Here is a 12844-nt window from a genome sequence, read left to right as displayed (position 1 = left end):
TGTAATGGATTATTAATTTCTGATAATATGCATGATAGCATGGGACAGTGTTGCTATGAAATCAGACCAAAAATTCTGCACTGCCTGGCAATTTTTATTCTGTGCACTGGGTAGAAGCTCAGCAAGTTCCAACACCCTAATCTTACAACACAAACCATTGAAAGTAAATAATTCTGGTGATTATCGTAAAAAATAAATATGTCCCAGGCTTCCACATCAGCTTCCTGAAGCACACAAAACCCACCCTTGTTCTGGTCCTATACAGAATGAGCAGCTTTAGCTCTTGGTATGAAACAGTTTGGGACCATTCACCTAGAAGGCAAAACTTTATCATGGCAGAGGTTGTGAAAACAGAAATTACTGTCAATCAGTGAAGGCAGGAATTGTTTGCTGAACTGAGACATTCACGTTCAGATTTGCATATACCTTCATCTAGAACCTTTGCACTCCACATGACTCACTGGCTGAACAACCAGGGTATCATATCTCCCCACCATACATTTGTTTTGAGAGTCAGATATAATGTGATTCCGGGAATTTTCATGTTGACTTTGCTAAGCCTCTCACACCCTCTCCTATTTCTGTATTACTCTACTCAGTGATGTCTGTGCCTGCCTTTTTGGACAGCTGAGCAGAAAATGTACCCAAGCCAAACAAATTAATCCACTTCTACATGAAGAAACGTCATTATTGCACACACAAATAAGGTACATATGAACAGAAATGGACAATTAAACATGTCTGGTACATTGCATACACAGGCAGATGTGCACAGTGCCCTGACCCTGTAACACCACCCTTGAACATTGTGGCACTCCTGTGAGGGAAACATCAGCAACAGCCTCCCCTGAAAACAGGCAAGCTTGTAAATAAGAGAATATTGCCTTTCTTGTTGTTCACAATGGTGAGGGTTGCAATTCTTTGTAAAATGGGAGTAACTGTGTATTTGATATTCTTGTATTTAACACCCAAATGAAAACCTGTATGGGGAAGGGAGAAGAGGAGAGAAGCATCTCCTACTGGTATTGAAAACTCTCCCTACTCAGGTCTTGTAACTCTCCAGAGGTGACTATCTAGCTGAAACACACCACAAACTGACTAAAAAACCCCTCCCTATAAGTTTAATATTAAATTAAGAAGCCCCCAGGCTCTTAACGCACTCTCACACGTCAGGGCTGTCCCCTGCCAGGTGCACAACAGCCCTGAGCTCTCACCCTGTTTTCTGTTCTGCATTTCTTCCATGGCAGTGGCTGTGCAATAGGTAGTGTAAACCTCTGCAATCAACATCAACAGAAGTGAAAGAATTAGCTGTAAAATGACTTACGGAGTAGCCTCTTCCTGAAAGCGATTGAGCAGAACTCTGTGGGAGGAAACAATATGCCACAGTAAGTAATGCAAGAGATTCTGTGTAATGTAAGATAAGAATCATTTTGCGATTCCCTCCCCCAGCCCAGTATTCCTTAGGGGAAAACTCCACAACCTCAAATGATCTCCTGATATTCTGTGTGCTGCCACAGGAGTAACAGCCTGAGAGCACTTCCAGGTGAGGGCTCTGGGGCTATTTCAGACAGGGTTTCATAAGCCAGAGCAGGGCTTCGACAGCTCCTCCCGACCAAGGTAAAAGCTCTCAGCGTGGGACACGTCTTCACAGCAGCAGGACACACACTTTGAACCATCCCTCTTCAGGACGTGACGGCACCTTCCTGGGAACAGCACGCACATGTAAGGATGCTCTCCAGAATCATTTTGCCTCATCGACTCCCAGCTCTCAATCATGTAACCAAATATCCCACTTTCCATTCCCCTCTACGAATCTGTGAGCCTCCAGCCTTCATTGCTGCAGCATTACCATATGACAACTCTATCTGAAATAACAATAGCAGCAAAGCACTAATTTATCATCTCTCAGAGCTTTAATAAGCATTCTGTCCCTTTTGAATAAGTTAAATTACATTGTTTACTCCTGCTCTTCATCTCAGCTCCTCCTGCTCCTTTCTCTACCACATCCTTACCTCTTTCACATGCTGCCAAATCATTTGGTTCTTTTCCTTCTCATTACACCAGCTCCAGTCACTTGGATCCCTTTCCCCTCTCTACAACCAAAGACTGTTGAGCTGCTGTGTTTTTGCTGGCAGTGGCTTTCCTGAAGCAGCTAAATGAATTCCACCTCTAGCTCCAGCTGCTGCTATATGCCTTCTTTTCGGAAATTAAAAAGGAGCCAGGAACACATGACACCACATAACCCAGCAAGTACTCTGCAGGCCAATTTCCAAGTGTGATTTATAATCATGATGCCCTCGCTACATGATTTTATTAAACAAGATCCAGGGAGTCTTAGCAGTCCTGTTTCTAAGACTGATGTTCTAGTGGGTACCAAAAATACCAAATTGTTGCAGGCTGATCTTGAGGATTGTTTTGTCTTTTTGCAGCAGTGCCAGAAGTTACCACGTTACTAAATCAGCACAGCACAACACCCCAAAGAGATTGATACAAACTGATTGCAAATACTTGTAATTTTTCACCAGCAAGATAACAGTCCCTTTGTACTAGCAGTTTGAAAACCTTTTGATCAGAGGATACCTGGATATACAAAAAAAGCTTTCCCAGACTCTTGCTCTCAGTGGAAAATGCAATTCTCTGCCCACACAAGCTCTGTGCCAGTGGCTTGCACCTGCCTCTGACACTGGGCAGGCAATTCTCCAGACGAGTGCCCATGGAGGAAAGCTCCCAAAGAAGAGACAAGAGCCAAGTCCTACAATTATGTGGGTGTGGGAAAAGGGCTCCCTGTTAATCCTCTTGTCAGCTGGCACAAGAATGAGAGTGCCAGACAGAAGGAAAGATGTGACCCAGCTCTTACAAACAGGTCTGCAGCCAAGGTGTGACGGGGTGCCAGTCCCACCCCGGCATGCTACACCTGCACCTCTGTCCTGCTGCAGCTCCAGAGACCTCTGTGCTGCTGGAAAAGGACAGCTTCCACAGGGGAGCCTGAGGCAGCAACAACATTGACAACAGCATTTGAATTCCCACCTTCTGCATATTGCACACAGATTTGGCCACTGCCTTCATACATCACAAAAAACCCAGGGATTTATTTATAAACCTACCTAATATAAACTGCCCAGAAATAAAGCTACAGACCAGTGAAATGAAGGGCAGTGACACCTCTATTTCTGAGAAACTATGACAAACTTATCCCTCTCTGTAAGTATTCTATACCCCAAAGTAGTCATGGAATTCAGCCTTGTATAGAAAAAGGTTAATAACAATATCCTGCTATCTACATAACTATGTCAAACAGCTGAACACAATTATGTGTTCCAACACTTTGGAGAGCTTGATCAGGCAGTTCACCTAAAGTAAACACAGAAATGACGAGGAGGCAAATTACCTGCTTGGAAAGGCAGGAGGAGGAAAGGAAAAAGGGTGGAAGTTCTCACTCCAGCCCTCCATCAACTGAGATTTAACCAAGAATGACAAGGTCTAACAAATTGGAAATAACCAAAAACAGAAACAAGAGGTTTCATTAGAAGCTTTTCTCTGGGGAAACAGCCTCAGAGCATCTCTTCACTCTCACACTTATTTTCAATCTTTGAGCATTGTGCACATGCAAAACATTTTCCTGGGATGGAGCAGACTCTTGGACGACAAACTTGAGCACACTAACAACAGACCAGCTTTTCTTAAGACAACTTTCAGGCACCCCAAGATGTCCAAGAACCCCAGGAATCTGCAGACCATTGATTTAAAACCACTGAGTAGAAAACAATAAAACCAGTTATTGGATAAAGTGTTACATCAGAAATAATTAAAACTGAATGGCAATTGACTCTGGTATTTTTCACATCCAAGAGCCTCTTCTCTCTTAAAAGATTTAACACCAAATTTCCTGAAAATCAGCGGTGAAAAAGAGTGGGGTTTCCCCCCCCTCAGAATTTTTACTGCATATATAAAATTAGTAACTGGTGAATACTTTGGAGTCAACTTGTAAAATCTCTTCCAACAATTACGTTTATGAACTCTCATGCACGTTCGCATGCATTTTTTTGCACATCTACCAAACCACTATTGCTTTCTTGGTTAGCTGGGAATACTGTGGCTCTTTAGGCAGATCCATACCAATTGTCACATGTAGCAATTCAGAAAAAAACCCAGCTAATATCAGCTACGAGTGCCAGAGCAGAACATTTTGCATGCAACTGTGATGGATGTTCCTAAAGAAAAAATTCTTTGCTGGTTAATACAAACACAGCTCAGCCCGTATGTCTCTATATCAAGATCAAATAATGAGAGAAGTAATCAATTGTGGCTGCAAATATAAGAAATCTTAGTGGAAGTTTAACTTGGCATCTACCCAAAGCTGAAGAAAACTCCTTTCACAGTGAATGAGTGCTTGTCTGGCAGGAGTAATTACTGGGGCAAGCCTTCAGCTGGAACAACTTACTGAGGCTCTTACCTACAAGGACAGGAGCACTTACATGGAGGGCTGTCAGAAAACTCTCCAAAGAGTCTATTTGCTGTTTTGGTCAATTTTCTCCTTGTCAGAAGGGCCTCAAGCAGCAGGGTATGATGGTGCCCGTGGTACCCAGCCAGCCACACTCCCCCTGGTGCTGCTGCCACCAGCACAGCACCTGCCTGGGACCTCTGGCTCACCTGAGACTGAAACCCAAACCAGCTCCGACTCCTTCGACACAGGCACCCAAGAAGGCTCAGCTCTGGCCCTCAAACACTGCCTGGAGAAACCATGGCAGGCAGGAAAGGGGCTGACAAACACACAGTTCAAAGCCAGGACTGTGATCCCACCCAGCCAGCCACAGAATCCACCCAGCAGCCCCAGGCAAAGCCTCAGGGAGGGCAGCAGCCCTCTCCCCTCTCTGCCTGGCCTGAGCACCAGCTTCTGCCTCTTCCAGGGCTGTTTGGAATACCCAGCGTTCCTAGGGAGAGACTGTTATTAGTTAGGGGCAAATGAATATGGTCTGGGCATTTAATGATGCAGAAGTGGAGCTGAACTGCTAGGTGGCATTTGTGCATAAAGATAAATGGCTTATAATATTTTGCAGATGATGTGCTCTTTTACAACTAAAGATTTTTGGTTCCTTTTAAGCCCAAGGTTAAAAACAAAACCAGACAGCACAGACAAGACATTTCAGTTATGTCAGAGAGTGAATTATTTCTACCCTGGGATAGCTCTTGTGTTAATTACACTAGATATAAAAAAATACACCTTTCTGGCAGCAAAGGCAAAATCTTACTGCTGAAAGACTCTACTACCCCCCCACTGATGTCCTTGAGAGCTTGAGTTACAATGCTATCTGCAACTGTATTTAAAAGATTTCTTTCTTTCTTTGTGATAAAAATGGCAACTGCAATTTAGAAAAGAAAATCATGAGAAAATCTCACCAATAACCTGCAGCAGGTTTTCCAAGATTGTCTATTAAATTGACAGGAAAAGTTATTTCCCTTATATAAATAAAAGCATGGCCTTCCACTGCTCTCATGATGCAAAAGAAATTAAGACACCCTCTGTTCAGTTTCTTAAAGCTATTGGGTTACTTACTGAACTTGAAAGACAGCAGGAAGGGCTTTAAAATCCAACAATAATCAAGGTAATAGGGCACCTCAAGCCAATTCCCCACTCTGAATGGGTCAGGCAGGTTTCACCTTGGATTTTTTGTGTCCTTGATATAAAACCAAACTATAAGGGGATTAGTTAAAAGCAGCTGATGGCAGCACAGCCACAAAACCAGCTCGTTTGTAGTGCTCCCTTCCATACTCTTTGGCTAAAGGCATATTCACGTATTCCTGAAATGTCAAGAGTTCATTCCTGCTTTTCTGACATGTGCCACTTTCACTGGCTGAAACCAGGAGTGCATCAAGTACCTCCAAGGCAGCTGTTGAAATGGCTGTTTTCAGCCAATAGCTGTTCCCATGTGGCAAAGGACAGTCCCCAAAAGCAGCCTCCAACCACTACTGTTAATGCCACCCTTGTGTTAGTGTGGAAACTGAGGCAGGGAAAGACTCAAATGTGCCCAGTGGCACCCGAGGAGCACCCAGAAGAGGAGGGAACTGAAGCAGAATTCCCAGCTCCTACTTAATGACAAATCTTGCCTTGCCAAATCACACGCCCAACCTTACCATGAGCCCCAGTGCTGCAAGCCTGATTTGCCTGGGTAGCTCTCAGCAGAGGTAATCAATAGTATGTACAGAGAGATCTGGCTTTGAATTCTGTTTTATAGCATTTGTTCAGGATGACACTCACCTCAGCTGTACCCACCTTCCACTCCTTCCCAATTCCACAGTCAGAGAGGGCAGAGGCACCAGGAACTGCATCTGTTTACCCTCCCCTTGGTCATTTATAGAGCACTCAACAACAGAGTATGGGTTCAGCTTCGAATACTGCAGAAGTCTCACATTTCCTTCCCAAGCAAGTCCCTTATAAAACTCAAGTATCTTGCAATGAGAAGGGTAAGTGGAGAGGAGGGCAAAAAGAGCCAAGGGCAGGAGATATCCCAGACCTTAACACAGAGACTCTTAGCGCAATTAATTTCCATAGCCACGCTCCCGTCTGCTGATACAATGAGTTCAATTGACATGGCAAAGGTCACCCAGTGCATCTGATGTTCGCTGAGATTAGAAACCCGGACCTGACAAGATAACCCCAACACATAATGAATGATTTGGATGTCATGCAACACTTGAATGTGTTCCTTCTTGAATTCACTTACTTTATTCTGTTGGATAAACAGAGTGTGTTATGCTTGGAACCACTGCAAAACCAGTCTGGTAAAATATCAAATTCTGCAAGGTCTGAACATCTGTAACTGGCTTGATAAGCTACAGAACAGCTTCCACCCAAGACACTTTTATTCCTACAGCTGATGGCTGCAGACAGCAGAAGGAAAGATGGCCACTGACCAGGAATGAACTGAGTGCAGTTAGGCAGGAACAACAGGAAAAGACCTCACAGAGATGCAGAGAACCTACATGAGTGCTGCTTCCATTCAAACCATCACCTCTGCCAGCTTCACAAAACTTCCCCAGACTTTCTTTCTTCCTAACTATCCCTCACTGAAACCTCATGCCAGTCATTAGAACTTAATTTCTGCTGAAGATGTTTCCATGTAAGCATTTGGTGTTTTGTGGGACCCAGGTAAAAGCAGACAGCATGCTGAAGGTATGGGAATTTTTGCCTCCAGAAGAATGGAATTTGCAATGTCTCATGATCCTCTGATGAATATTCAAAACAGTTTCCCAAGAGTCATGGTTTGTGGCAGGGGTCTTAAAACTATCTTGCTGCTACTCTTTTTCTTACTCTGCTTTTCAAACTGCAGATCAGATCCCAGTGTGTCACACGTGGGGAACAATGGACATCACATGCCACAAAATTTGCAGCCCACATGTTGCTAACCCCAGACCTCCCAAAAACTCCCTCAATGCTCTCTTTAACACCCCTGACCATGGCACTGAGGTCCCACTGCCACCCTGCTGGAGACAAGACCAGGCATCCTACACACACCAAAGTTTACAGTGTGGATGAATATGGAGATGTGGTGTGACTGTGGTCCAATTCTAACTTCAGAGGCTCATCTGATTGTGCTTCTGGCAAGGTACTTCAGCCTGAGGCACACATGAGGGACCTCCAGCTTTGTACCCTGCTGTTGCTCTAATCCCCGTGCCCCAGGAGGGGAAGTGTGGTATGGGAAGAAGGAGGGAAGGGGGAGACAGTGCCTGTGATGGCACACAAAGAAAAGCAGATCACAGTGAACTGCCTGAATTAGAAATCACAGAAGTTTTTTTGTATTCATCTATCAGAGAGAGAATTTTATATCTAGCCTATACAATATGCTAAACACTTATCAAAGAACATTTAGAGAGAGGAAAATCTTCGCATTTCCTAAAAGACTGCTTTTCATTCATTATGTTTAAAGAAAAACAAACAAATGTACAAGGATAGGATGATGAAAAATTAGAAAAGATAGCCTGGGGGATGAGAGGAAAAGGCTCTCAACAACTTAGTAGCAGCGCTTGCTGGTTTTATGCACAGCTGAAGCCAATCCCTTGAAAAGGAGAGTTTTGACTCTTAAGTGGCCAGCACCTCTTGCAACATATTTCCTAATCAGCAAGTATTTATGGTCGATATTTTATATTTCCAATTTCCCCCTAAGGGCTCCTGAGAAGGCAGCACACCTGCCAACCTTTTCAGCTGGGCCAATAATTGCCAATTTGCTCTTTGCCTTAGTATATCACTCAATTTAGCCCTGGCTGTGCCCTGCATACATCCTCATTCATCTCTGTGCCCCCATGACAATTAGAGTGTTAGCTTCAGCTAACTAGGGCAACTATTCTACTAGGGTTGGAAGACAATTATTAGTCTATTTTCCCATCTTGTGGCAACAAAATTGAGAATCCATGACAATTACATTCAGCAATTCTGCACTCTGCCGCCTGCTCCCCCTCCTTGCCCCCACCTTCCGAATATTTCAAATTATCACAGCTCTACTACCACATTCAAATTTTCCATGTTCACAGGGAGTGAGGCTTCTATTTAAATGATAATGAGGGACGATCCATTCAATTTAGTGAGGGAGAAAATCCATTAAAAAGCAGGCAGTTCTTAAGCTGATGGGTCAAGAAAAAGATAAAAACCCTTTTTTCAAGCCATTATACAAGGCTCTGTGTGGATTTTTGGAATGTTCAGGACATCAGAAAAGATTAGGACAATTATGGAACATGGGGAAAACCAAAACAAAATGCCCAAGCTTTCCACTTTTACTTGGGTCAACACAACAAAATAGCAATATGCCTTATCTGGCTCTTAATTCTCTGGTAACTTCCAATTACCTCACACTGAAAGGCAGCAGAGGAAAATCCCATTTTGGAAAAAGGCTGTTGACTCTGTTTTGGTTGTAGAAGACCTGAGAGTACCTGTAATAAGGATGTCAGCTCTGTAGTAGTTTTTAAGGAACTTTTACATCAACACTGGGAACATAAACAAGTTGCAGATTCCCATCTCCTCTCTGCACCACAAAAACTGGGCTAAAACTTCACTGGTTTTCTGCTCTGAAGTTTCATCATCCCAAAGAAGAGCCCAGCCTCAACAAATCAAACCTCTGCAGCCAGAGATGATTTCACTAGAACATAATAAGCATTTTTTTCCCCCAATGACCCATAATAAATGCCACTCAGTGTAATGTCTGGAAAGACTTACTATACAAGCCAGACAATTACTGTCTCACTATGAAATTGTATCATTCTCTCCCCACAGAGTTTTCACTTGTGGCAAGGAAGGAGAAAAATGCTCTGGGTTTCGTAGTGGACAAACCAATGGCTGTTTGTGTGTGTGTGCACAACATAATCAATCATTTGCCTCAGTTTTCTTTAGAGTGCAATTATTCCATGACAGACCAGGCCACCTCTTGACTTCATGGTCCATTAGAGACTAATGACATGCATTAATGTAAATAAAGAACAACTTGCTGGCATCCCATTGAACAAGTCACCTCAAGAAACAAATGGCACAGAGGGGCTAAGCTGTTCAGAACAGCACTTCTGAAATGGGGACCAATGAAGCTGGAGGGAGGATCCAGTGCTCCTGAGATGGCACAGCTACAGCCAGCACTGATAGGCACATTTCCCACCACACCTGCTGTGTGCTACCCTACAGCAGCCAGACCTGTCACCTCCTGCCTCATTTACTCCATTGTTCACATCCCACTTAGTGGGAAAGGCAGCACAAAAAGCACTCCTGAAGGCCAAATGCACCGAGGAACAGCAGGAGAGTGAGAAACAGCCCAGGTGCCTCCTGCTGCAGAGCATCCATCTGCAGGGGCACTGGAGCCTCGCTTTGTAACCACCAGCCTCGAGGAAATACAATCCCTGCCTTCTCGGACATCCTGACTGCCCTGTGGTCCTGATCCTGAGGACACAAAAGGAGCTGTGACACTTGTGTGGCACGGCAGGTATTTAAACAGGGACACACCGCTCCAGAGCCAACAGGGACCAGGCATGGCTGGACAGGAAATCCTGCAGGAATCGCTCAGAAGCATGTGGTTGTCTCCTCTCCCTTTCCCTGCTCCCTCTCTACAGTAAGAGAACCAGGCCTCCTCATCCCTTCGCACAGAAATGGGGAAAGCCACCTGACTGCACCCATGGGACTTGCTAAGGCTTTCAGACAGTCGCTAAATAGGCTACAGAACATGTACCAGTGCACGAGGCAGCGTTATATGTAATTAAAGCTAAATTGCACTCATCAAATAATGAACGAAGAGCATTCTGCGATTCACGAACCTTACTTTTCAAACTGTTTAATTACTAATTTGAAAAATTCTCATTTGCGATGGGTCGCCAGGTCACGAGAGCAGCTTCAGCAAAGCTCTGAAGTGTGCCCCGGCCTCCAGGCACTGCCCAAACGTCTCCGCTGAATAAAAAAGAACAGAGTGCTCATTTCCCACTGAATTTCACTTGGCTGCTGAACAGGCTTTGAAGATTTTGCAGGAATTAGGCACTCAGAGTCAATTCCTACAGGCTCAGCCTGCAACTTTGGGGGCAAAGGGAAAGGAGGAGAAATACTGGAAGTGCATTGGTTTAACAAGAAAAGTCTCCAAGACCACTTAACGCTTTGACCTGAGCTAATGGCTAAGCTAGAATATGTTATTCCTTTCCTGCAGCTCCCAGGCTCTCACACACCCGTCAGGAGGGGAGGGGAGGCAGGGAATCGCATCGATGTACGTGTATATAAAATTACCATCGTTATTGACTAATAGCACAGCCAAAGATGTCCCACAGCAAGGGGATCTGTCCCGGGGCCCCCCCGGCTGCCCGGCCCCACGGCGGCGCGTGGGCTCGCAATCCTGGAAGCAGATCACAGGACACGTTATTTTTCTCTTCCTCCCACTGCGTCGGCTGTTTACAGCGCCCCATTCACACTCCAAACATGTAGAGAGAATTTTCCCCCGTCACATTTCCCTGTCAGAGCTGTCAAGCTGAATCCCGCTTTAATCTGCCAAAAGCACTTTTCTGCTGACATTTTTAATAAATACTTTCAGCTTTTAAACACATTTGTGGGAGCCATTTTTTTCCCCTTTTTCTCCCTTTTCCTCCTGTAGAACGGGCTCTGAAAGCCTTAATAGCAAATACATTACACTTATCAAAGGCTTCCCCCCCCTTCCTTTTGCATCCTGAAGCGGAGGTAGTGTTTTCAATTTTAAAGCTAAATTAACTGTCCAATTGAATTTAGCTGGTGTGAGCCGTTTTCTGTGACAGGTTTTAGTTATGAAGCATATTTTACATTAATAGAACTCAACATGAAAACCACTCGCTCTGGGATTTCTGTGGCTTGCCATTGAAATGGCAAATTTAATATTTCAGACATGCTCGTGCCAGCGTTTGATTATTGTTCTTCATTTAAATCTCTCCTAACGGGAAAGGTCCTAATTAGTAAAAAATCATGTTTTAATGAAGGCGAAATGCTAATTGCTAACACAAAAAGCCTTCGTATAAAATTATCCCAGCACTGCCATTGATTTCTTGGTGACTCAAAAGCCCATTTGTGTGTTTACACACTAAGGCACCGTTTGCTTTTGTTTTATCATAACATTTCACTCAATGTACCATCGAATTTCCTGAGAGAAAGACAGCTTTCCTCCAAAACCCTCTCGTATCTTGGCGGCAGGAAGCATAAAATTAGATGAACTAACTTTGCACCCAAACTATGTGATTACGTGCAGCAGTTAAACCCAAAGATGCTGTAAAAAGCTTTTTAACACAACTTCTTTGAAAAAAACAAGACAAAACATCAAGCCATTTTTCCCCAAGGAATAACAATTCCATTTTGTTTTCCCATCTCTGATCTTTCGCTTATCATATTATTTGCACCATGATTATAGTGTTTGCAAGGCAGCTCAACCACTTATGCCGTAACACTCAATCATGACATAAAAAAAAGTTATTACACAGTGACCTCTGGATGCCAACATTTGTTCAGCAAGATTTATGAAAAGCCATGTCAGCAGCGGGAATTGCTGCAATGAAGCGATGCTTTCTCCTGAATGGTACTTACATCACTGAGACGGTCCCTTGAGCTGCTCCGCTGAGAGCTTGTGGCCTCCCTGATGCTGTCTTCCTCGCTATTTCTGCCACTTCTGCTTGTAGGGACCTTCATCTAGAGGGAGAAGAAGGAGGGGGAAAAAGGAGATTTTCAAGCACTGCTCTGACACCTGTTCCCGAGGTTAGTCAATGTTTCAGTCCTACGCCCACGGCGCCGTGGAAGGGATGGAATGCACGGGGCTTCTCTGCAGTCGTGCTTGACCACGTGTGCCCACACTCCTGTTCACTAGTGTGAGAGGGAAAGTGCTTCTGGCAATTCTTTGGAACCTTAGGCAAGGTTGTGCCAAAGTGCTCGGGGGCCTGGAGGGGAAGGGGATGGACAAACCCCCTTCACTCTGCTCCCAGCACCCCTCAAGCTGGGACACTGCTGCTGCCTGACGCAGCGGCCAGGCCATCGCTTCCCAGCCCGGAGATGTGCCCTGGGGACACCCCAGGGACTGCACTGAGAGCTCATGATGGCCTCTGAGGGACACTGGCCTGAAACAATTTGAGATACCACACAGAATCTGAAGTAGAGCAGGATTAATTCTTACAGCCAAGGCTGGTGCTTTAACTGCTAAATCATCCCACTCCCTTCACCTGAAGTTGTGCTTGTGTTTGGATAGAAGTGAGAGAGCCAACGCTTGCAATCACAGCAACCTTCCTCTTACATCTGCAAAGAGTGTTACGGGGGAGGACAGGGGTAGGATAGATGTCATTCACAGCTTCATTCCTGGGCTCATTTACTAACAAATTATTCTGC

At 44.5% G+C, this 12844-nt stretch overlaps 1 protein-coding gene across 19 annotated transcripts in view; it reads right to left on the bottom strand.

Moving 5' to 3' along the window:
• Positions 1–12844, bottom strand: part of FBRSL1 (fibrosin like 1) — a 502426-nt gene that overhangs the window by 271140 nt on the left and 218442 nt on the right. For 16 of the 19 annotated variants that reach the window (XM_014253901.2, XM_014253908.2, XM_014253906.2 and 13 more), the window contains exons 3-4: positions 12056–12157; positions 1325–1360 (exon numbers count right to left, since the gene is read on the bottom strand). In XM_014253901.2, the coding sequence (XP_014109376.2) occupies positions 1325–1360; positions 12056–12157 (138 nt within the window). The remainder of the gene's footprint in view (positions 1–1324; positions 1361–12055; positions 12158–12844) is intronic. The other 3 variants (XM_088064874.1, XM_088064876.1, XM_088064877.1) reach the window with 2 other exon arrangements.

This window comes from Pseudopodoces humilis, chromosome 20, assembly GCF_049639895.1.
Source record: "Pseudopodoces humilis isolate 2021_Gansu_Grassland_sample_001 chromosome 20, ASM4963989v1, whole genome shotgun sequence".
NCBI lineage: Eukaryota > Metazoa > Chordata > Aves > Passeriformes > Paridae > Pseudopodoces > Pseudopodoces humilis.
Note: the sequence above shows the minus strand (reverse complement) of the source record. Positions and strands in the feature narration are given on the sequence as shown.